General features: G+C 35.9%; 1 protein-coding gene across 8 annotated transcripts in view; it reads left to right on the top strand.

The window, feature by feature from the left end:
• TJP1 (tight junction protein 1) overlaps positions 1 to 24,298 on the top strand; it is a 271,810-nt gene that overhangs the window by 152,814 nt on the left and 94,698 nt on the right. For all 8 annotated transcript variants that reach the window (XM_073227124.1, XM_073227123.1, XM_073227121.1 and 5 more), the window contains one exon: positions 23,294 to 23,350. In XM_073227124.1, coding sequence (XP_073083225.1) covers positions 23,294 to 23,350 — 57 coding nt within the window. The remainder of the gene's footprint in view (positions 1 to 23,293; positions 23,351 to 24,298) is intronic.

The following is a 24,298-nucleotide window of genomic DNA, read 5'->3' as shown; positions in this document are numbered from 1 at the left end:
TGTTAAATTATGTTAGAAAAATGATTTGAATTAGAAACTTTTCCATTGGTTAAATCATGGAAAGTTGCTGAAAGGGAGTGCAGTGGCTTCCAGATTTTCAAACTGTTTCACTTTGGAGGAAGTAGTAAAATTTAAGATTGTCCTGTTCTATATGTTTATTAAACTTCGCTGCTTAAATGTGGCCATTATGTTTCAGTGGCTGTTTTTTTCCCCCCTTCTGGTTATTTCTAAAATTATACTGTCATTTAGTATGAAGATTGTTTATACCACTTCTTACGAATTAGTTTATTGTATCAAGTGGGCCCAGTGGACTTTTCTAATAGCGGAACATTTGAAAGTTAAGAACTGTAACTAAATTAATCAACAAAACTAATTACAAAATTAGTGTTTTATAGATAGGAATTTGGTCCCACATAGCTGTTACATATAGTTCTAATTTTGGTACTTACTGATCAATGCATGTTTGCTTCATGTTACTTTAAAGGTACACTAAAAACTCACTGTACTTTACGAGAAGTCACTTGACGTCTGCCAACTTTCAATAAGCTTCGCTATAGTAATACTTCTCTGGCTTGCTAAGTTCGTACAAGACTTACATTTCACTAGAAATATTTTTATGTTATTTAAAGCAAAAAAACTTAATCTTTTATGCTAGTATGTTTGGCATTATAGATGTTCATGGTTAAAACTGTAGCCTATGAACTTTACTGATAATCCTGAGTACGTTTACAACTCTTAGGTTTGTTTTAGGACAGCTACTGTTTAAATCACACAGTGCCTTTTCTCCGAAGGACGCTTTCTCCTTTTTCTTTTTGAATATTGATGTTATCATGTTAGGAACTTGAAAACTTTTATTTCATGTTTAAGAAAGTCTTATGCTGCCCATTGATTGTTGTCAGTGAATGAGAGAGGTCAGCCATCAACTCCAGCAAACCATGTAATGGCTCAGACTTTCACTTACTCTTCAATCTTTTTTCTATTTAGAGACCAAATGTAAACCCTGTACAGTTCTAAGAATAAAACTGGATATAAATAAGACAGATCACCATCTAAGGAAAATGTCTTTAAAAATAATAATTTTGGTGAAAAATCTGGAAATGTAATCCTGTTTCTTGACATAACCCTGACATGATAAAAGTTCGGTCTACTGAAAAGTCATGAGTCCAGTTATAAATGCGTCTGGAGTGCTACCCATCCTCTACTGCTCAGTCAAAGCTTGTTCCAAGTTCACGTACACATACATGCCCACACTCAGTATCAAGTACTGACTGAACATTGTAGTGGTTGAAGACAGACTAGTGGAAATGAGCAAAGTTATTTTTTGTATTAGAGTTTTTGATCAAATGTTAAAAGGATAGTTGTTTATGTCTAGTGTGATATTTCTGAAATATTTTATTGGAACTTGGTTTGCATTTCAGATTTCTGAAAGACAATCTTGTTTTGGAAGATGAAAAGTTTAACAACTTTTAATTTTGTAGGAAAAGTAATACATTAGGATAGTTTACCAAGTTTTAAATTTAATCTAAAATTGATGTGTTTCTGAAGAGTATTTCCAGTATAAGGCAGCAGTAAAAATAAGCCTTTTGCTATCTCTGACCTAGAGTGCTTAATTTATTTATTGCAGAGAAGAGTGGCTTCGGGTTGCTCCTTTATGGGTTAGCCAGGTGCTTTATTTCCACTCCTTAAACAGATAAATTCTTAATAATGAGAAGTGTGTGAGTAGATGAGTAGGGAATTTTTATTTTACATCCTAAAAATGGATACAAATAATGGAGCCTGAATGACTGGACTGAACTATACCACAGAAGCACTGCTCTAAAACATGAGAAAATCAGTGTTGCCAAAATTCATACCCCAAAACACACCATTTGAGAATTAATAACAAAGCCAAAACTGTTGCATATGTAGTGTTAAAAACTTAACCTTGGATATAACCATTCTAAATATATATGCACCCAATACAGGAGCACCAGCATATGTGAAGCAAATACTAACAGAACTAAAGAGGGAAATAGACTGCAATGCATTCATTGTAGGAGACTTCAACACACCACTCACCCCAAAGGATAGATCCACCAGGCAGAAAATAAGTAAAGACACACAGGCACTGAACAACACACTAGAACAGATGGACCTAATAGACATCTATAGAACTTTACATCCAAAAGCAACAGGATATACATTCTTCTCAAGTGCACATGGAACATTCTCCAGAATAGACCACATACTAGCTCACAAAAAGAGCCTCAGTAAATTCCACAATATTGAAATTCTACCAACCAATTTTTCAGACCACAAAGGTATGAAAGTAGAAATAAATTCTACAAAGAAAACAAAAAGGCTCACAAACACATGGAGGCTTAACAACATGCTACTAAATAATCAATGGATCAATGAACAAATCAAAATAGAGATCAAGGAATATATAGAAACAAATGACAACAACAACACTAAGCCCCAACTTCTGTGGGATGCAGCGAAAGCAGTCTTAAGAGGAAAGTATATAGCAATCCAGGCACACTTGAAGAAGGAAGAACAATCCCAAATGAATAGTCTAACATCACAATTATTAAAACTGGAAAAAGAAGAACAAATGAGGCCTAAAGTCAGCAGAAGGAGGGACATAATAAAGATCAGAGAAGAAATAAACAAAATTGAGAAGAATAAAACAATAGCAAAAATCAATGAAACCAAGAGCTGGTTCTTTGAGAAAATAAACAAAATAGATAAGCCTCTAGCCCAACTTATTAAGAGAAAAAGAGAGTCAACACAAATCAACATAATCAGAAATGAGAATGGAAAAATCACGACAGACTCCACAGAAATACAAAGAATTATTAAAGACTACTATGAAAACCTATATGCCAACAAGCTGGAAAACCTAGAAGAAATGGACAACTTCCTAGAAAAATACAACCTCCCAAGACTGACCAAGGAAGAAACACAAAAGTTAAACAAACCAATTACAAGCAAAGAAATTGAAACAGTAATCAAAAAACTACCCAAGAACAAAACCCCGGGGCCGGACGGATTTACCTCGGAATTTTATCAGACACACAGAGAAGACATAATACCCATTCTCCTTAAAGTGTTCCACAAAATAGAAGAAGAGGGAATACTCCCAAACTCATTCTATGAAGCCAACATCACCCTAATACCAAAACCAGGAAAAGACCCCACCAAAAAAGAAAATTACAGACCAATATCCCTGATGAATGTAGATGCAAAAATACTCAATAAAATATTAGCAAACAGAATTCAACAGTATATCAAAAGGATCATACACCATGACCAAGTGGGGTTCATCCCAGGGATGCAAGGATGGTACAACATTCGAAAATCCATCAACATCATCCACCACATCAACAAAAAGAAAGACAAAAACCACATGATCATCTCCATAGATGCTGAAAAAGCATTTGACAAAATTCAACATCCATTCATGATAAAAACTCTCAGCAAAATGGGAATAGAGGGCAAGTACCTCAACATAATAAAGGCCATATATGATAAACCCACAGCCAGCATTATACTGAACAGCGAGAAGCTGAAAGCATTTCCACTGAGATCGGGAACCAGACAGGGATGCCCACTCTCCCCACTGTTATTTAACATAGTACTGGAGGTCCTAGCCACGGCAATCAGACAAAACAAAGAAATACAAGGAATCCAGATTGGTAAAGAAGAAGTTAAACTGTCACTATTTGCAGATGATATGATACTGTACATAAAAAACCCTAAAGACTCCACTCCAAAACTACTAGAACTGATATCGGAATACAGCAAAGTTGCAGGATACAAAATCAACACACAGAAATCTGTAGCTTTCCTATACACTAACAACGAATCAATAGAAAGAGAAATCAGGAAAACAATTCCATTCACCATTGCATCAAAAAGAATAAAATACCTAGGAATAAACCTAACCAAGGAAGTGAAAGACTTATACTCTGAAAACTACAAGTCACTCTTAAGAGAAATTAAAGGGGACACTAATAAATGGAAACTCATCCCATGCTCATGGCTAGGAAGAATTAATGTCGTCAAAATGGCCATCCTGCCGAAAGCAATATACAAATTTGATGCAATCCCTCTCAAATTACCAGCAACATTCTTCAATGAATTGGAACAAATAATTCAAAAATTCATATGGAAACACCAAAGACCCCGAATAGCCAAAGCAATCCTGAAAAAGAAGAATAAAGTAGGGGGGATCTCACTCCCCAACTTCAAGCTCTACTACAAAGCCATAGTAATCAAGACAATTTGGTACTGGCACAAGAACAGAGCCACAGACCAGTGGAACAGATTAGAGACCCCAGAAATTAACCCAAACATATATGGTCAATTAATATTTGATAAAGGAGCCATGGACATACAATGGCAAAATGACAGTCTCTTCAACAGATGGAGCTGGCAAAACTGGACAGCTACATGTAGGAGAATGAAACTGGACCATTGTCTAACCCCATATACAAAGGTAAACTCAAAATGGATCAAAGACCTGAATGTAAGTCACGAAACCATTAAACTCTTGGAAAAAAACATAGGCAAAAACCTCTTAGACATAAACATGAGTGATCTCTTCTTGAACATATCTCCCCGGGCAAGGAAAACAACAGCAAAAATGAGCAAGTGGGACTACATTAAGCTGAAAAGCTTCTGTACAGCGAAAGACACCATCAATAGAACAAAAAGGAACCCTACAGTATGGGAGAATATATTTGAAAATGACAGATCTGATAAAGGCTTGACGTCCAGAATATATAAAGAGCTCACACGCCTCAACAAACAAAAAACAAATAACTCAATTAAAAAATGGGCAGAGGAACTGAACAGACAGTTCTCCAAAAAAGAAATACAGATGGCCAAGAGACACATGAAAAGATGCTCCACATCGCTAATTATCAGAGAAATGCAAATTAAAACTACAATGAGGTATCACCTCACACCAGTAAGGATAGCTGCCATCCAAAAGACAAACAACAACAAATGTTGGCGAGGCTGTGGAGAAAGGGGAACCCTCCTACACTGCTGGTGGGAATGTAAATTAGTTCAACCATTGTGGAAAGCAGTATGGAGGTGCATCAAAATGCTCAAAACAGACCTACCATTTGACCCAGGAATTCCACTCCTAGGAATTTACCCTAAGAACGCAGCAATCAAGTTTGAGAAAGACAGATGCACTCCTATGTTTATCGCAGCACTATTTACAATAGCCAAGAATTGGAAGCAACCTAAATGTCCATCTGTAGATGAATGGATAAAGAAGATGTGGTACATATACACAATGGAATACTACTCAGCCATAAGAAGTGGAAAAATCCAACCATTTGCAGCAACATGGATGGAGCTGGAGAGTATTATGCTCAGTGAAATAAGCCAAGCGGAGAAAGAGAAATACCAAATGATTTCACTCATCTGAGGAGTATAGGAACAAAGGAAAAACTGAAGGAACAAAGCAGCAGCAGAATTACAGAACCCAAAAATGGACTAACAGGTACCAAAGGGAAAGGAACTGGGGAGGATGGGTGGGCAGGGAGGGATAAGGGGGGGAAGAAGAAGGGGGGTATTAAGATTAGCATGCATGGGGGGGAGGGAGAAAGGGGAGGGTGGGCTGCAGAACACAGAGAGGACAAGTAGTGACTCTACCACATTTTGCTAAGCTGATGGACAGTAACCGTAATGGGGTTGTTAGGGGGGACCTGATATAGGGGAGAGCATAGTAAACATAGTATTCTTCATGAAAGGGTAGATTAAAAATTAAAAAAAAAAAAAAAAAAAAGAAAGAAAGAAAGAAAGAAAAGGGGGATTACTCGTTAACAGGATAAAACTATTGGTAAATCAAAGATCAACGCATGCTTTAAATATCCTTAATGTTGATCACTTAAAGGGTGTCAGATGATCAGCTATGGAGGTACTCTTTTCTGATAATATTCCTTTCTCTTAATTAAAAAAAAAAAAAAAAAAAAAAAAGCAGTTACTGTGTGCTGACCTCCAATGAGTTCTGCACAGTGGTATAGAGGGCATGTCAAAGTGTGGGCAAAGGGTCTGTTTGTTTCTACGCAGAAGATCAAGGCCTAGCTTGGATACCCAGAAAATGAAATAAGATACGATATGAGGAGGAGCTTCCGGCATCAGCACTCTCTGGAGGACTCGTGCCGGGGGATGATCATCAAAAAGCCTCCCCAGGGATCCGGACGATGCTGCGGTTGTGGCTGCATCCAGCCCACCGTCTCCTGGACTTGCCATAAGAATGAGGAGGGAGATGTCTAGGCTGGCATGTGCATACAGTGAGACAACGAATTTGACTGGATCTGTACTGTTGGAACTCAACCAGGAGTTGGGAGGGGTGCAAGTTGTAGCACCCCAAAATCTCATGACTATAGACTATCTATGGTTAAAAGAACATATGGGATGTGAACAGATCCCAGAAATGGGCTGCTTTAATTTGTCTGATGGTTCAAGTACAGTTGGAAAATATCCATCATATTATAGATAAATTTTCACAAATGCCTAGGGTGCCTAAATGGTTTTCTTGGCTTCACTGGAGATGGCTGGTAATTATAGATTTGCTTTGTTTATGTCACCGTATTCCTATTATGTTAATATGTGTGTGCAAATTAGTTAGTAGTTTAAAACCTATACATACTTAAGGTACTATACAAGAAGATATGTCAAAGAAATAATCAATCCTCCCAAGTTTCCTTCATATGCTACATCTATAGCTTTTCTTCTTCCTTCCTAATTACAAACCTTAAATAGAATTCGTGCCTCATATCGAATTTACCGAGTATCATAATTCCTCCAGGTGGTAAAGATACCTCGAGACAAGTGCTGGGCATAGAAGCCACAGGGCATAAATCTGCAAAGAAGTAAAAAGCTAACCTTTGCAAACAATATGGCTTCTCTCTCACTTACCAACTTTACATTTCCCTGTATGGCCCCGGAAGATGACTGGTTAGCCAGAGACGGGTAAGATTCCTCAAGGGAGGAACAACCTAAGACAGGCACAGTCGCAGGGGGGCCATCAGGTGAGAATTTGGGGATCAACAGAGGTGAGGCTCAGAACCTCACCCCCCCTGCTTTGAGAGAAATCTTCTGCATCCGTGGATGTCTTGCTGCCCTTGTCTAGCCTGGATTAATACTTAGTCCATAGGCACACACCTGATCATCTGATCATCTACATTTGCCTTCTTACAGCACTAAACTATGTTTTCTACCTTTATCTTGCATCTACCTACCACTTCAGCATTTTATTAAAAATAAAAATAATAATAATAATAGGAGAAATGTGGGATCAACATATAAATCAAGTACAAAAATCAAATGAATATTCATATTTGACCTGATGGTTTATAGGTCATATTGCATGATCAAAACCGAAAGTTTCTGTGATGAATGCCCTTGTACTGTTCACCATGTAAGAATTTATTCACTCTGTAAGAATTCGTTCACCATGTAAGAACTTGTTCGTTATGCTTCAGAAGATTGGAGACTGACGAGAATTAGGCTTGAGATGGATTAATGATTGTACATTGAGCATTGACCCCCCTATACTGAATTTTATTGTTGTTAACAACCATTTGATCAATAAATATGAGAGATGCCCTCTCAAAAAAAAAAAAAAAAAAAAAAACTTAACCTTGGGATAGGTAAGTTTTTGTTAATGTTTTAGGTATTTTTCATTTGTATATCAGAACAACACAGCTTTCCTGCTAGCAGAATTTTGTGAAGTGAGTTGATTGTTGAATGACCTCAACCATTGTAGTTTATCATACCCAGAAGGAAGGGGAAAGCAGAAGCTATATGAGTGCTAATTAGGAACATAAAATTAACATACACCTGATTTAATTAAAACCTGTTTTAGATTTGCTGAAATATGTTCTGTTTTTTGTTTTTATAAATAGGGTACATTCCCAAGGATTGAAAGCCCATTTTTTTTCTTGGTTATTTTAGAAATTTTCACTCTTTTGGAATTGTCACTAGTAATCCTTGGGGTTTGTACAATTTCTAATGACTGAATTAAATTTAATTTACGATTAGCTCTCAATTCAATACATAATAAAATCCAGGAGGATATCATTAATGACTTAATTTTTTTTTATTGCTCAACAAAGATTAATTGAGCACATTTTGTTGTGGATCCCTGTCCTCTAGACACTTACAGTTACCAGGTGCATTATATATTAATAATCAGTTACTTCATTTTTTAAGATCCAAAGAATTTGCATTGTTTACTTATAAAAAATAAATATGAGCATACTTTTGGTCATCTTATAATAGCATTCTAGTGTGCTTTTTAGGTTGGGGAAGGTGATAGTCATATCTAGAACCTGGGTTTACAGTTAACACATGGGTTTTTGCATTTTTTCTTGTTAATTTTTTAAAAATATTTTAATTGAATCTGGATATATCCATGCAAGTGTGTTCAGGTGTTTGATAAAGGTATCTCAGTAGGAGAAAAAGGGTTTAGAATTATAAATAGGATTCACTTATATACTTCTAACTAATGCTAGCTGTTACTGTTACTTTTAGGGTCTATAAGCTGTGACATATGTAACAGTTTGGATTTTTGAAACTTCATTCTATGTACAACATAAAGGATATGTATTGTGACCGTATACATACCAGGCACTATTCTAGATGCTGGAGATAGAGCGGTGAATGTAGCTGCACTAGTGGAGCATTTTAATGGTTTGGGCAGATTGCAACAAATAAAATACGTGATGATGAGTGCTAGAATCCCTAACATGCCATTTCTGGATCGTGCTTCATTTCCCATAAGATAACAGCTATCTTGTCTTCTGTTTTCTAGCTTTTCTTCATAATTTTATCATTTAATTGTGCCTTCTGTAAACACTGTGAACTTTACACAAACCCAGTCTCCCAGTGTGGATTCTATTGTGTATGGCTTCTTTTGCTTAGCATTGTGTTTGTGAAATGATTGATGTTGTGGGTTAGTTTTCATTGTATTCATGGATGAAATTCATAGTAATCCATTGTATGAGGGCTTGTGCCAAATTGGCTTTGGGAAAAAAGTAGTTTGAGTCAGACCTTTGTGGGGTTTTTTGGAGAAAAATATATACCTCCATCTGAGGGGCAAGAATTAGTTAAGTGTTACTGGCTAGTTGTTCGAATACCAATAACTCTATGAAAGGTAACTGCTTTTGGTGGTGACGGTATGTTTACTTTGAAAAGTCAGTTTTTGTTTTGAGGGCGTTTTATGACTGAGGTCTTAGGACCCGTCATCCTAAAGTCTATCTCAGGAGGCGTCCATCTACCTGATCCTGATCCAACCAGTAAACCCATGAGCAGGCAAAATACGTGCTTTGCACAAAACAAGTAAAAGAAGTATTTACTATGGTGTCATGTAAAGGAACTTTGGAAGATTTACTTATTGTTTTTAACAGTGGTAAGTGTTGGAGTATTTAAACAAACATACAGCAGCTAAATGCTGTATTGCTTATAAAATCAGAAGATGGTGGCTATAGCAAGTAGATTCACATTCTGAAAGTTGAAAATATAAGAAATGTGTGTCAGTAATAAATAACAGCCCTCCTAATACAGAGTGATGATTCTGTGACAGGTATTTTATGTGCATTATTTCATTTAATCTTAACTCTGTTAGGTACTAGTATCTCTTTTTTACAGATGAGGAACATGAGGTTAAATTTACTTGCTCTAATGGCACACCTGCTTAATATGCTTTATAATTCGTATGCACTCTCTTAGATGTTCATGTGTTCTGAAGGAGTGTTAGGGAGATGAATATGGAATGGTGTTAGGTGAGTCTTAGAACAGCGAGTAGCATGAATCATAAAAGCCAGGAGAGAGGGTAATTAGGGCAGTCAGAGAGCACAAGTTGGTCTGAAGGAAGTAGCTATTGCACAGCTACAGCTGATTGTTGGCATGGAGGAAAGCAGGCCTGATCTTCCAGTTTTTCAAAACAGGTCGTAAATCCAGATTTTTATGTAAATTACCTTGACTTAAATGTTGTCAGTTGATTTCCTTTTTATACCTTTTTATTTTGAAATAATATCTATATAAAAGTACATCAAGCAGGTAATATTAATGAATTATCATAAAGTAAACACCCATGTAAACACCATCTAGGTCAAGGAATAGAATATTGCCAGATTCTCAGAAGCTTCCTATGACACTTGCCTCTTCGTAATAATGTTACCTTGCTGAGGTAGCCACTGTCCTGATAAAAGATTTCATAATGTTGTGACCTTCCTGATAAGACCTTTCTTCCCCTCAGGCAGCCACTATTCTGACTTCATGTTTTTAAGACTCATGTGTTTTTGCATAAGAAATCATTCATCCTCGTTGCTGTTTAGTGTTCTGATTTATGGATATACTACAATTTTTTATTCTAGTTTTTTTTTTCTATTTTTCATTCTACTTTTGATGGACATTTGTGTTATTTCCTAATTTTGGCTATTAAGAATAATGTTTCCATGAACACTTGTACACATCTCTTGCTGAACATGTGCACATACTTCTCTAAGGTATGTATTTAGGGATGAAATTGCTGCTGGATTTTTAGTGTATATTCAATTTTAATAGATACTGTCTTTTTCAAATAGGTTGTACCATTTCACACTTCATATCAGTGAATAGGAGTTTCTGTGTCTGCATTTTCACCAGTACTTGGTGAAATACTTGGCATTACACCAGTACTTAGTATTTCACCAGTAATTGGTATTATCAGACACTTTAGTTTTAGCCCTTCTGGTGGGTCTTTAGTACAGTCTCACTGTAATTTTAACTTACATCTCTTTGGCTAGATGACGTTGAACAACTTTTCATTTTTATGGCCTGTTGACATCCTTTGCCTACTTTACTTTGGGATTATCTTTTTCTTACTGATTTGCTTCATACTTTCTGGATAAAAACCAGTTGATTGTATGTGTTATAGATATATTTACCAACCCTGTGGTTCTTTCTTAATGGTCTTCTCATGAATAGAAGTTCTTCGTTTGAATGTGGTCTGAGTGTAGTGACACAGAGAAAGGCTAGCATGGGAAAAGAGTGTCAAGAGGGACCTGTCAGCAGGCCAGAGCCTGCACAGAGAGTTCAAGTAAAATAAGGACTGGAACTTCGAATGACCTTGTCTTTGTCACTTTATGAGTTTAGACTCTGGAATATGAATCTTACGTCTACTACTAAGCTGTTTTCTCATATGTAAAATACAGATGATGATAACAGTACCCAGCTCAGGGTGGTTGTGCACTTAGCACAGTGCCAGCTATTATGTTAAATTACATCTTTTAGAACATTGTAAGTGAAGCCCATCTTAAAAATCAGAGAAGAGGCATATAGGAGTTAGGCTTCTGTGTGTGAGCATGCTTGTACATGTATATATGTATGTATGTATGTATTTGACACTGGACAGAGGTTGACCTGTAGGTTATGAGTCCCAGCCCCATAAGATGTGCTGTGGTTTCAGAGAAGATCCTTGAGCTCCTGAGATGCTTTTGAAAATTTTATTAAAACAGTGTTAAGAGGTGCAAATTTTAGTGTGATGGGTTAGAGAACAGAGACCAAAAACTCTTGCAGATCCAATGCACGAGACTCAGTTGGCATATCCATCCACTGTAGTGAATGATTGATTAGCGAATTCTGTTCAGTGTCTACCTCCTGAGTACCTCATATCTGTACTTTCCATCGTTTACATCCCCCGCAAACACACATGTACACATACATACATTATAATCCTCTATTTCTGTAATAGCCTCTTTAGTATCATACCCCTGTTTTTCCTTACATTGTTTTTCTGAAATGATCTTTTCAGAATCCAAGTTTTGATCATTCCATCCTCCCTCCACACACACATACACACACTGTGCCTCAACATGCAGTACACACTCATCCTAAAGCTTCTAGGTTTCTTACTGCCTTTAGAAGTAAAAAACCAAAACCCATACGGTCAGTAAGCTCCTTCTGAGTTATTTGGCCTCTGCCTATCCCTAGCTCCATGTTGCATCTTTCTCCTCCTTACTCTGTATTCTCAAACTATTTTGTATGTCTTCTTTTTGGTTCCTAGAAGGTCTGCACTGCCTGCCAGGCTCCTCTTTGAGTTCCTCTCATGGCACTGTTTTTCTTTCCTTTTTAGTCCTTAATGTAAGCCTTTTATTACATAGTCATGGTCATGACATTTTTTGCTCATCTAGTCCTCCCACTAGACTGTAAGCTCCATGAGAACAGAGGTACTGATTGTGTCCTGTTATTTGCAGGGCTTAACACAGTGTCTAGCATATAATAAATTCTCAAATATTGTTGGAATGAATGAGAGGAGCATTTTCCTACCCTGGGGCTCTTGCACATGCTGTTTTCTTTATCTGGGAAGCTTCCCGCCTCCATCCCTCATTCATCCTGCACCTGTCCCTCTTCCTCAAGTTCTCTTCCTCAAGAAGTTTGTCTTAAACTCAGAAATTAGGTCAGAACTCTGCTCTAAGTTCCCTGTATTTTCCTATTATAGCAGTTATTTGTCTGCTGGTTATTTGATTAATACCCAATGCCCCTCCTAGATTTAGAGTTGCCTTTTTAAAAATTCTGTTATTCAGTTAGCGGTAATAGACCAAGTGAAGGTCAGTCTAGTAACTCCCAGAAATTAAGAGGACTAGTTGCATTTTCATTTTTCCCCCTGAAAGGGAAGGCAGTTGCTGGAGTAGCCAGCTTATGGAAATACTGCTCACTGGTCTGCATTCTTGATAGCAGCATTCTTAGTTTTCCTAGATCGATAATTAATTCCTAGTCCCCTCAAGGTTCCCTCCCTTTCTTATAGTGGGAAAATTGCAAACCCATACAAAAGTAGAGCAAATGTACAGTGAATTACCATGTTACCATAATCAGGCACTGTTATCCATTAATAGCCAATCTTGTTTCATCTGTACATCCACCCGTTGTATTCTCTTTCCCTCATGATTTTGAAGCAAATACTAGACATGTCTTTTCATCAATTACTCTTTAAATAGAAATCTCCTAAAAATAGGAACTCTTAAATATAAGTGTATAAAAAAACTGTTACTGTTATCATAGTTTAAAAATAAATTCTAAGTTCAAAGTGTAATATTTAGTGTAAAGTTTCTAATTGTTTTAAATATCAACTTGCGTTTTTCAATGTATTTTTTAAAAATCAGGGTCCAAATAAGGTCTTCCTATTGGGATTGTTTGTTATGTTGCCTGATTTTCTCAGATACAAGTTTCCCCTATCTTTCTCTCTCTCTTTCTTCTCCACCCCCTCCTTTGCAGTTTTATTGGTGAGGAACAGGATTGTCTGTCTTGATTTCTTTACATACTAGGGATATTGGCTCTCTGTGGTATATCTTGCAAATATTTTCTCCTAAGTTGTCAATTATCTTAAGACTTTGTCTATGGTATTTTGTATATGTTTGTTTTCTGGTTATGCAAACATTTTTTATTTTTTATGTACTCAAATTTATTTATTTTGTATTTTGAGTTATGGTTAGAAAGCTTTTCCCTCTACCAACAAACATTAAAGAGAAATTCACTTGAGTTTTCTTCTGGTACTTGTGTGGGGTTTTTTTGTTTGTTTTACATTTAGATCTCTAATGCACTTGGAGTTTATTCTTGTGTGTGGTAAGATACAGATTTAATTTTGTTTTTTTCCAAATGACTGTGAAGTTCTAGCACTGCTTATTAACAAGTGCATCTTTACCTCAGTGATTTGAGAGTATCTTTCTCATATGCTAATTTTCCATTTACTTGGGGGCCTATTTCTGGATTTTCCATTCAATCCCTGTGGTCTCTTTGACTGCTCATGCACCAGTACCACACTTTTAATTATAGAGGCCTTATAGTATATACATTATATATTTAATTATAGAGGCCTATATAGTAAATACATTAATAATTATGTATAAAATATATACATTTATTATATATACATTATTACATGTTAAAATGTAATACTATATATATAATAATACTGTATTTTATATTCATATATATATATATATATGTATATATTTATAGGTAGGTCGGTTTGGTAGGTAGATAGTATGCCTTAACTGATAAGGGTCAGTTACTCCCAGGGGAGTTTTCCTTTTGCAGTTTTTTTTTTTTTTTAATTTTACCTGTTACTAAACTCAAATGGAAACATACAGCAAGTGTTCTTATGTCTGACTTCTTCCATTCAACATTGAAGAACATTGTGAGATTCATCCATACTGGTTTATGTAGTTACATAGTTTTTTGGCTGTGTAATATTCTATTGTGTGAATGTTGTAATCGTTTTCCATTTTATTGTTGATGGGCATTTAGATTGTTTTTGGGTTTTGGCTGTTGAGAATAGAGCTCTTGTGAACATTCTCACAGTGAATGTATGTGCATATTTTTATTGAATATTTATGAGGGTATTTCCAAATCAGTTTTACCAGTCTACACTCCCACTAGTAGTAAGTTCTGGTTAGATTGTTCACTCCATATTTTCTTTTTCATATTAGGTTATTGAGTGAGTGTGTAGTTGCAATCCATTGTGCTTTGAATTTGTATTCCCCTGTGGATTCATGACATTGAGTACTTTTCCCGCATGTTTATTGGCCATTTCAGTATGATGCTCTTTTGTATTTCTTCAACTCTTAGCCCATTTTTTCTGTGAGGCTGTCTTTATTGATAGGAGTTCTTTATATATTCTGGATATAAATACTTGTTTTGGCTAGATAAATATTAATGAGTTAATTAAACCCAGTTTTACATGAAGATAAATGATTTTGCTTCTTTATTATATATGGGAAAAGTTGTAAGTTTTAATACATAAGTGTCTTGCATTAAACTGGCATATTTACTCCCTTCTTTCCTTGATCCATTAGTGCTAAGATTTTCAGCCTCAGGATGCCTGGTCTTGGAACCAAGTGTTAGCTCCCTGGTAGTGTGCCTCAGTGAGACTTAGTTGAAACTCAGCTTGTCCCCTTTTACCTTAGACATTTTGTGACTTAGTTAAAATAGTTTTAGGGTTTAAGATGAAGTAAAGAGGCTGATTTTAAAGAGACATGGCTCTCTTGAGTCTACAGATTTTGCCTGTTATTCATTGACTGCTTTGTTGTGTATGTGGTTTTTCATATGTCTTATTTTGAAACTGGAAAGATTTTTTTTTTAATTTTTATTTTGAATTAATGTTAGAATTAGAGAAGTTGCAAAAGTAGTAGAGTTTTTTATCCCTCATCCTCCTCCCCTTACATTTTGCATGGCCATAGAATAATTATCAAGAATAAGAAATTAACATTGATACAGTAATATTAACTACAGACTATTAGAATTTTGCTAATTTTTCTTTTTTATGTTTCATGATTACACACTACATTTAGTTGTTACTTCTTTTTGTTGTCTTTGAATCTGTAACTTGTCTTTTGACTTTTGTGACCTTTGTACTTTTGAAGATAATTGGTTATTTTGTAGAATGCCCCTCAAATTGGTTTGATATTTTCTCATCATCGTAATTAGGCGGTGCATTTTGGCAAGAATACTTGAAAATCATATTGTGTCCTTGGTGCATTATATACAGGGGTTCCTGATGTTGATGTGTATTAATGGTGACATTTACCTTGATCACTTGGGTAAGGTGGTATTTCTCCACTCTAAAGTTGCTGTATTTTTGTAGTAGATGAATGTTTTAGAGTTGATTTGAGGTAGTTCTGATACTGTTCCTTCGAACTTTCACTTAGTAACTGTAGCATTAGTTGGTGGATCTAGGCTGCAGCAATTTGTAGGGTTTGCCTGATGGTAAGTTTGTTTCCCTTTTCCCTTCCACATTTGTTAAGTGAAATTCCTCTGTAAGGAGAGCTTGCTTTCCCATTTATTTATGTGATTATATCAGTATGGACTCATGGATATCTATTTTATTTTATGCGGTAAAATCCAGTACTATCATTATTGATTCTGTTGCTCAAATTATTCCAGCTTTGGCCTTTGGAAGTCCCTTCAGGTTAGTTCCTGTGTTCTTCTGACAAGCTCCTGTATTTTTTTGAGCAGTTCCTTAATTTCTGGTGCCACATGATATTCCAGGTTCATCTTTTTTCCCTGTCCCATTCCTGGTACCAACCATTTCTCTAAGGAGCCCTGGTTTGTTTTATTTGGAGAATAGTATTTAGAAATTAAGATCTCCATGATAGCAGAGCTATTTCTATTCGATTTTTATTGCTTCTGGGATCTCTCGGCAGACAGAGCTAAGAAACAGACATTATATATACTAACCCATGCATATTTACTGACTGTTTTTTTTAAATCTGTTGTACATATGATTAAAATCATGGGTTTATACTGATACCTCAGCTTCCAGGTTCACATCAGAGAGTTCATCTTAGCCTTGCTCCTTTTCTTATTTATAACTTTTTTCTCCAACAGTAGAAACACAGCTCTTATCATCTACAGTGCATATATTTCTTTCTGTTCACTTCTGTATACACAAAATAATTTCATATTTTTACCCCTGTCTCCAGGGGAACGACTTACTCTAGCTAGGCTACAGAATTTTTGTACAGTCCTTTTTTGTCTTTGGTTTTACAGCCTTCTGTCAAGGTTCTGTTCTGCACAGTTACTTAGGTTCTTCTCTGGCCTCAGTGTGGTCATATTACTCATTTGTAATACAGTTAGGTTCTTTTATTACTGTTTGTATTTCATTTTGGACCCTCAGCCCCACCTCACCCCATACACCTTTGTTCCTTTTAATGATTTATATATATATGAGAAGGATATGCATCATGAAGCAATACTGTGGTCTAAGAGTCAGAGCTGCACAAAAAGATACACTCAGAAATACCACACGTAGTCATCCCTGCTATCCCTTTCCCTTTCCCCTTTCTACCTGAAAACAGTTTGGAAGGTCTTTTGTACATCTTTAAGTCATTAGAAAATGTCAACCTAAAAAATAGTTTTATTTTTTGATAACTAGAGAGCATTCAGAGTTCTATAGCTGTCCCTGATGAGACTGTCTCAATGTTTACTATCCATACAAGGCTAACTTACTTAAGCAGATGTTCTTTCACTTTGATCTAGGACAGTGGCAAATACAGCAGTTTATCTGTGAAGTTAACATTTTTAAGCAGACCTCCAGCTTTGATCAACCAAAAAATTCCTGACCCACTTTGTCCTCCAACTCTTAATGTTTCCTAGTAATAGCCAGCTCATCATTTGTCTCCTGACTTGTCAACCAAGGGGTGGACACTATAAAGTATCAGAAAATTTAACATACTGAGTACATGTTGGATGCTAAATTTACTTTACTTCCTGTTGAGACTGGCATCCTACAGTTGTTGCACTCTTACTTTGATCATTATTTTAATTCTTAAGCTTAGTGAGTTCTTATCTTGTATTTGAGAGATTTGTTAAACCCCAGAGTGTCTCCGAGACCTCTTCATCCGGCTTTAGGTTTATCTTTTTTTTACTACCTCTTGGACATCTCTATTTTGAGAGTTTATATGACAGTCCTTCAGATCAATGTAAATGTATGTTTTCCCCACCTTCTAACACATACACTAGACTTTTTCTTTCTAATTTGCATAGCAGTGATGACAACTTGAAATACTTGATTGAAGGTCAAGGAGAGGCAGTGGTCATCTGTTTTATTCACAAAAATTCAGGTTTTACTTCTCAAGTTTCTGACTGAACCTCAGTCACAGGTGATCTTTTTTTCTATTTTCGATGGAAAAAAGTTCAAAAAGCAAAAACCCTTTTTGTAGAGCATAAGAATTCAGAAACAATTACTGTTGCCAGCTCTGCTCACAGAAGGAACCCAGAGAGAGCACCAGAGTGTTACTCCTCCCTTTACTGCTTGATGTTCCTGATGAGGAACTGCAGTCATCAAGAAAGAGGGTTCAGCATGCTTTATTAAGATAATTATACTGAATAAACTATCTCAGGTATATAATTATATTTAAGAGTTCAACAAATTTTTTAAATATATGGGAATTTATTGTTTATAATATCTTCCATTTTTATATTTTGTTTTGGTGTATTCCCTGGACTGTATAAATTATTTTTTGTATTAGCTCCACTGGTTTTCCTATGTCCTCACTGGCTGCTCCTTCTCAAGTTCCTTTGGTTCTTCCCTTTTTCCCCCTAAAATATTTGTGGTCCACAGGGTTATCTTAGTCCGTTGGTAATTGGATATTTTCTTTTGGGTTCAATACTACTTTGTTGATTACTTGTAGATCCTTATTTATTTTAGATCTCAGTCTTGATCTTCAAACCTATATATCCAACTGCCTACTGCTTATTTCTCTGCTTCTGTATTTTCTCAGGCACCTTAAAGTTAGGAATGTCTAAAACTGAATTTGTAATCTTTTCTTTTTTCTGCTTTTTCACTCAGCTGCCCAGTGAGAAACATAACCACCATCTTTGACTTCTCTCCCCTCACTTTCTAACTGGTCTTATTGTCTCAAATCCATCTTCCATTTGAACAGCCTTCAGAAAGAGTTCTGACTGTTATCATTTGACTGCCTAGTGTTTTCCCATTGGGTTTAAAGTTCTTAGCATTACATTACAAGGCTTGTTGTGATGGCACTTTTGCAGCTTCTCTCTTTACCCTTTCCCTATTTCACAATTGTACAACTCAGCCATATGAAAGCCAGCTGATGCTTGCCGACATGCTATTTTTCTCTGAAAACATCTTTCCCTACTTTTCTTCCTGGTCATCTTTCAAGCTTGAACTCAAACGTTGGTTTCTTGGGGATTCAGTCCCAGCAGGCAGAGTTGTCTCCATCCTTTCTGACACATTTTATACACCATTTATGTAATAGTACACACCTTCTCCTTGAGCTTCTTAGGAAGAAGGCATCCTGCCTAATTAGCATCCACAACACTTAGCATATCTGCTAAAATGTTTGTTGAGTGAATTAGTTAATATGAAAGATTGTTTTTAAAATTATGGGGTAAGGAGGGTAAATTGTAGCCGGCTGTATACCTAGATAAATTTAAGGAGTTAGGATTTCCTTCATTTGGGGAACACTTGTTTTATTTGTTCTATTTGGGTTTTGGTCTCATCCCAGTTACAGGTTCATCCTGTCAGTTCTTGTATCTTTTCTCCATTTGATCTGTAATCAGCTCTTTAAAGGACAGTGAAACTGCCTGGAATTGAGATCTGAAATTTTGGCAGGAAGCTCTTTCAGGGTTGGTGATCTGAGTAGTGTCTTTGCCAACTAGAGCTTAGAACAAAGAAACCAAACAAACTCTTGGCAGATTCTGAAATGTAGCCTTTTGCTTCTTCAGAAATTGTGATTCTAGTCAGTTGATACTAGTATGTAGAACTCAGAATCCAGTAGTCGTGAATTGCAGGTCACTCTTGATGCCTCTAAGTGCTTCACTATTAATTGAATGTGCAGCCTGTTTGAATTGGAATTATAATTAGACTACAACTGGAATTACAGTTTTAAGAGAATTTTATAGCTAGAAAGGACTTTTTACTTGTGATAACTATCCAGTTCCTTAATTGTAGGTGAGGAAAACTAAGTCACCTACCTAGTTAATGGCTGTGATCATCTTATTTCTCACCTAGTTCATTTTCTGTATAACAGCCTCTTTCAAAGTTATTAAGAAATGATAGTGTTAGAATCATGCTTAATTAAAGGAGTGACACGTTTTCTTGATCTCCCACAAATCTAAGTGCTTTGGAATGAGACTAGGATTTACCAGAAGATACTTGTCTAAGTTATGCAATTAGGCATTCTGCTTTTTTTTTTAATAAGAAAAATGACAAGCAAGTTTTAAAATCATTTATTTGAATAGGTAATAGGTGAGCTTCATAAAACACTACAACAGGGCTCATAGTGAAAAAGTAAGATTCTCACCCCACTCCCCAGTTTCAGTTTTCCAGCCTAGAGTCCATTTGTTTCTTAGGTATTCTTCCAAAGGAAACTTTTCCCCATTTCTCTGAAGTATCAAAATTCTCAGTCATTAATGAACAGTTTTTCATTATGTAATCCTCATGAAAATAGTGCTTAATAAATTTGCTAGTATAAAAAATGTTGTATATCACAATTAGCCTTCAATTTCTGAGTGATTTGCTGTAAAAAAATCCCCTCCCAAACACACATTTTATTATGATCATTTTCAAACATAGCAAGATAGAAAGAATTTTACTTGAATCTTGACAACTAAGATTCTACCATTATATTTGCATTATCACACATCTGTGTTTTCATTTATATATTCATCCCTCAGTTCATTCACAACGCCTTGTAAAGTCTGCCTGGCTATGTAAACAATCATGGATAGGATTTTGATGTTTTTGCCACTGAAGGAGATAGAAAGGGATAATGTGGTCTGTAGTTTAAACTAGACTACATTTTTCTGTTCGGGTTTTTTTTTTTTTGAGTGTTAAGAATTGGCAAGAGAATAATTCTTTTATATTATGGTTTAAATTGGTTTTGTGTGCTGGTCAAGAGCCTTTTTGATGTTTCATTCTCTGTTGCCTTCGTGTACATAGGTCTGCCTTCTGATAAATCAATCTAATAAGACTCTGTTTGGCTTTAACAGAATAGTGAGCTAATATACATTACCCATTTTTGGGAAGCCAGAGTTAGTTGTGTCAACCTTAGAAACAAACAGCTATTTTACCAGCAAAAATGGTGGAGTGGGAATAGCAGAGAATTGCAATTTGAGACAAGCAAGCTAGGGCAAAGCCAGCGTGTCTGGAGAACAGAGCAGCAGCTCTTTTATAAAGGGCCGAGTTGAGTGGGCTGTTCTAAGCAAAAAGTCCATTAGAGTAAACTGGGAGTTCCAGGTATCACAGCTGAGTTGTGATAGTCTCTTCTTGACTAGGCTGTTGTAAGGAGACCAACGGCAGAAATCTTCCTTCCTTTGGGTAGTAAAGTAGCAAACACAGTATAGACTTGCAGGGTTTCCTCTTCTGGTGGGGTCTGCATTGAGGAGGAGAGGTGGGACCCGAACTTCCCCTGGTGGTCTCCTGATGCCGTGTCAATGGGGTTTCCCTTTATTAATATTCACAGTTGAGATGTGTACTTTTCGAATCCTTCTAAAGAAGAAACATTAATTTTGATAGGAATGCTGAAAAACCTGTTTTAGCATTTTTATTTTTCCCCCTTAATCAAATTAATTGCTCTATTGCACTTCTCTTGAAGCTTCTACATTAAGACCTCAATGTATAGATAACTCAGTAGAATAATATATATAGATTAAGTAAGTAGAATCAGTAGAATTACCAACAGTAAAGTACTTCTTAGTTAACAATAAAACATAACTAATCTTCTGAAATATTACTTGATTTTCCTAAAACCACAGGTAAAAATAGATTAATTTGAAGTTTCAAATGGGATTTGGTGACTGTGGTTTAAAATACTTTGGCAGTTTATTCTGACTGGGAATGGAGAAAAAGAAAGCAAAAAGATAAAAATACCTGATGAAATAATGTCACTCATAATCCCCTCACTTCGAAGATGATCAGTTTTGTGTATCTTTTCAGCCTTTCTTTTCCTCATGTTTAAACAAAATTAGAATAACAATGTGTAAGCTGTTTCATAACCTGCATTTTCTCCCTTAATGTTAAGTAAATTTCCTCATTTGATTATTCTACAAAATGGAAAACTGTGTGGTCAATAAAACAATATGGAGGATGATAAACTTTTATACCAAAGAACAAGTTATCCAGGTACTTTGTTATCAGACAACTTTCACTTTGCACTGATAGGCACAGGATTTAAGAAGCAGTGAAGCCATGCTACTGGTTAAAGAAGTGAATCCAGAAAAGATGAGCTTAGATGCTATGCAAGCAATTTTCATTTTTAATAAGTCATCTATGATTAAACAAACTGGCAGTTATTGCAGATATTTTTATCATGTATATTTTAGTAGGATTCCCAGTGTTTAGCAGAATTACCCATATCATCATTGTTTCACATTGATGAACTTTTTTAATACATTAAAGTCCTCGTCAACTTTTGTTAAACAAAACAGCTTTGTTTCCAGCAGAGAGCTCATTAAAGGGAGGTTTTGCTGCGCTTGATTGGAAGATTGAAACAAAATGCTGGTAAGGTTGATAGTTCTTATCTGTGGGAGTAAACAGAGAGAGCCTTTTTCTACCTCTCTTATTCATCTGGTAGGAAAGTTAATCTAGTTGCTTTGAATTTAGGGAAGCAGGCTTTCTTTGTAGGGGTTCATTTTCTAATGTGACATTAATCTTTGATTAAAGTTGCTGTGGGAAGGGAGAAAGGGCCCATGGCACCTTGATGGGCATATTCTCATGATGCCAATGACAGCAGTGCCAGAGAAAACACATCTCTCTTTGAAGTAGACTTCATAACAATGGGTAACAAGTGATGTTCTGAGAATATAATACTCAGCATTCTCCCCCTCCACCCTACCTTTTGTTAACTCTAAAAAGGCTTTTTTAATTGTTTATAAATACGTATTTTTTGGGGGGTGGAACCCCAGTTCCACAAAATGGTAGTATTAAAAGAGACTGAGTTATGTTATGCATCCAAGAACAATTGTAATAAATTTATTTTTATTTATTTAGTGCTCATTCTTTGGGTAGTCATTTATTTTCTCTCTAATAAGAGGTTCTTGACAGGAGGTGAACCTGAAGTAAAGTATGCTGTGGTTTGTGTAGAACCTGCATTGGAACTTGCATTGCTTTTATGGTGATCTTGGGGGTGGGGGGTTGGAGTTAAATTATGTATGTGCACATGTACACACATGTGTGCATGATATGTATGCCAGAAAAGCCATTAATTTAGGGTTATAAACAAAGCTTAAGAAGATGATTCAGTAGTAAAACTGAAACTAGGTGGAGTAGTAGTGTTAAACTGTGTTTATTAAGACTGCCATTGACCAAATTTATCACATGGTCTTACCTGGTTTCCTGTGTAACATGTATACATATAATTATTGAGTTAAGAGATATTTGACTTTTCCTTCCTTTGCACAATGTAAGGAATGCTTTTAAATGTTACATGTGTTATATATTTTAAGGTAATCCTATTTCAGTTTTCTTTTTTTCTCTGATGTTAAGCATAAAGTTGCTGAATTAGCTTGAATACTGATTTCAGCTGACATGAAATGAATATAGAGCAGCATCTGTCCAAATTAAGTTAAAAAACAAAGGAAGTTACTGTGTGTAGTTTCCTGTTTCTTACAACAAAAACAAAAGCAAACAAAAAACCTTCCATAATTATTAAGCTCCTTTCAGAGTACCTAATTAATGAATTTTTGGTATTTCAGTGTGCCAAATTGGTTGCTGGATGTTCTCACTCACTTTATTAAAGACATTTTCTTAAAAAATAAATGGTTTGTTTTTCTTTTCCTTTATCAGAACACAGCAATGGAGGAAACAGCTATATGGGAACAGCACACAGTGACACTTCACAGGGTAAGTTTCTGTTGCAGTAAATAATCTGTGTATAACTCAGGATACTGGCAGCCTCTGAGAACAATAGAGGAAAGCCAGATGTCAGGAAGCCAGAAGAAAGGGGGAAAACTTTTCTATATTCCTTTGTTTAAAATTAGAGTTGCAATAAATTCTTTATTCAGGTCAAAAGTGAACATGATTACTTTTTCACATATCCCTTTGGTGGTTATTGGTATATTTTCTGACTTAAGAAGTTAGGTGTATTCAAAATGTTGGGTGGTCAGATAAAAGACATTGTATGTTGGTATAACCAAGTATGAGTTGACCAAGCTCTACAAACAAGTATCATAGGCTTGGGGTTTAAAACTAAACCAGGTCATGTGGGTAATCAAACTTAGAAGATAACCTGTTGATTTATAGACCCAAGCTTTTGCTTAAGCATTGCAGATGGGCAGAGAGCAAATAGCACTAAGGTAAGAGTGAAAACTTGGTCTGCCGTGGGACTGTTCTGAATTTGAATCCTGGTGTGCTTCTTTCCCATTAGAAGTGGGCATATGATCCAATCCCCTTATAAAGCTTTGTTTTTCACAAGTTTAAAATTAGGACTAATGACACCTTTTTATGCTTGACATAAAGTGTGTGCCATAATTTGCCTCTTTCCTCCCTTTGAAGAGAGCTGACTGTACCGATTACTTTTCCCTTTAGAGAATGACTAGAAAGAGATTGGAGAATATATAAATACTCCATACTTACTATTTCTACCATGCTGTATCTGTTACTAGGAAAATGGAAAGAGGGGAAATCATATTCCTGAACCTTGCCCCTGATTGTCTCTTGAATGTTTGAATCTGTACAATAATAGATAATGGGTAAATTAATCATTAAAAAATAGTGATTCCAGATAAGACATGTAGTTGACTTTTTTGGTTCCTTAAATGGTAAAAGAAATCATTAATACTAACTTCAGCT

The sequence above is a fragment of the Manis javanica genome, chromosome 18, assembly GCF_040802235.1.
Source record: "Manis javanica isolate MJ-LG chromosome 18, MJ_LKY, whole genome shotgun sequence".
In the NCBI taxonomy this organism is placed as follows: Eukaryota; Metazoa; Chordata; class Mammalia; order Pholidota; family Manidae; genus Manis; species Manis javanica.
The sequence above is the reverse complement of the archived record's forward strand: the minus strand, read 5'-3'. Positions and strand labels throughout refer to the sequence as shown.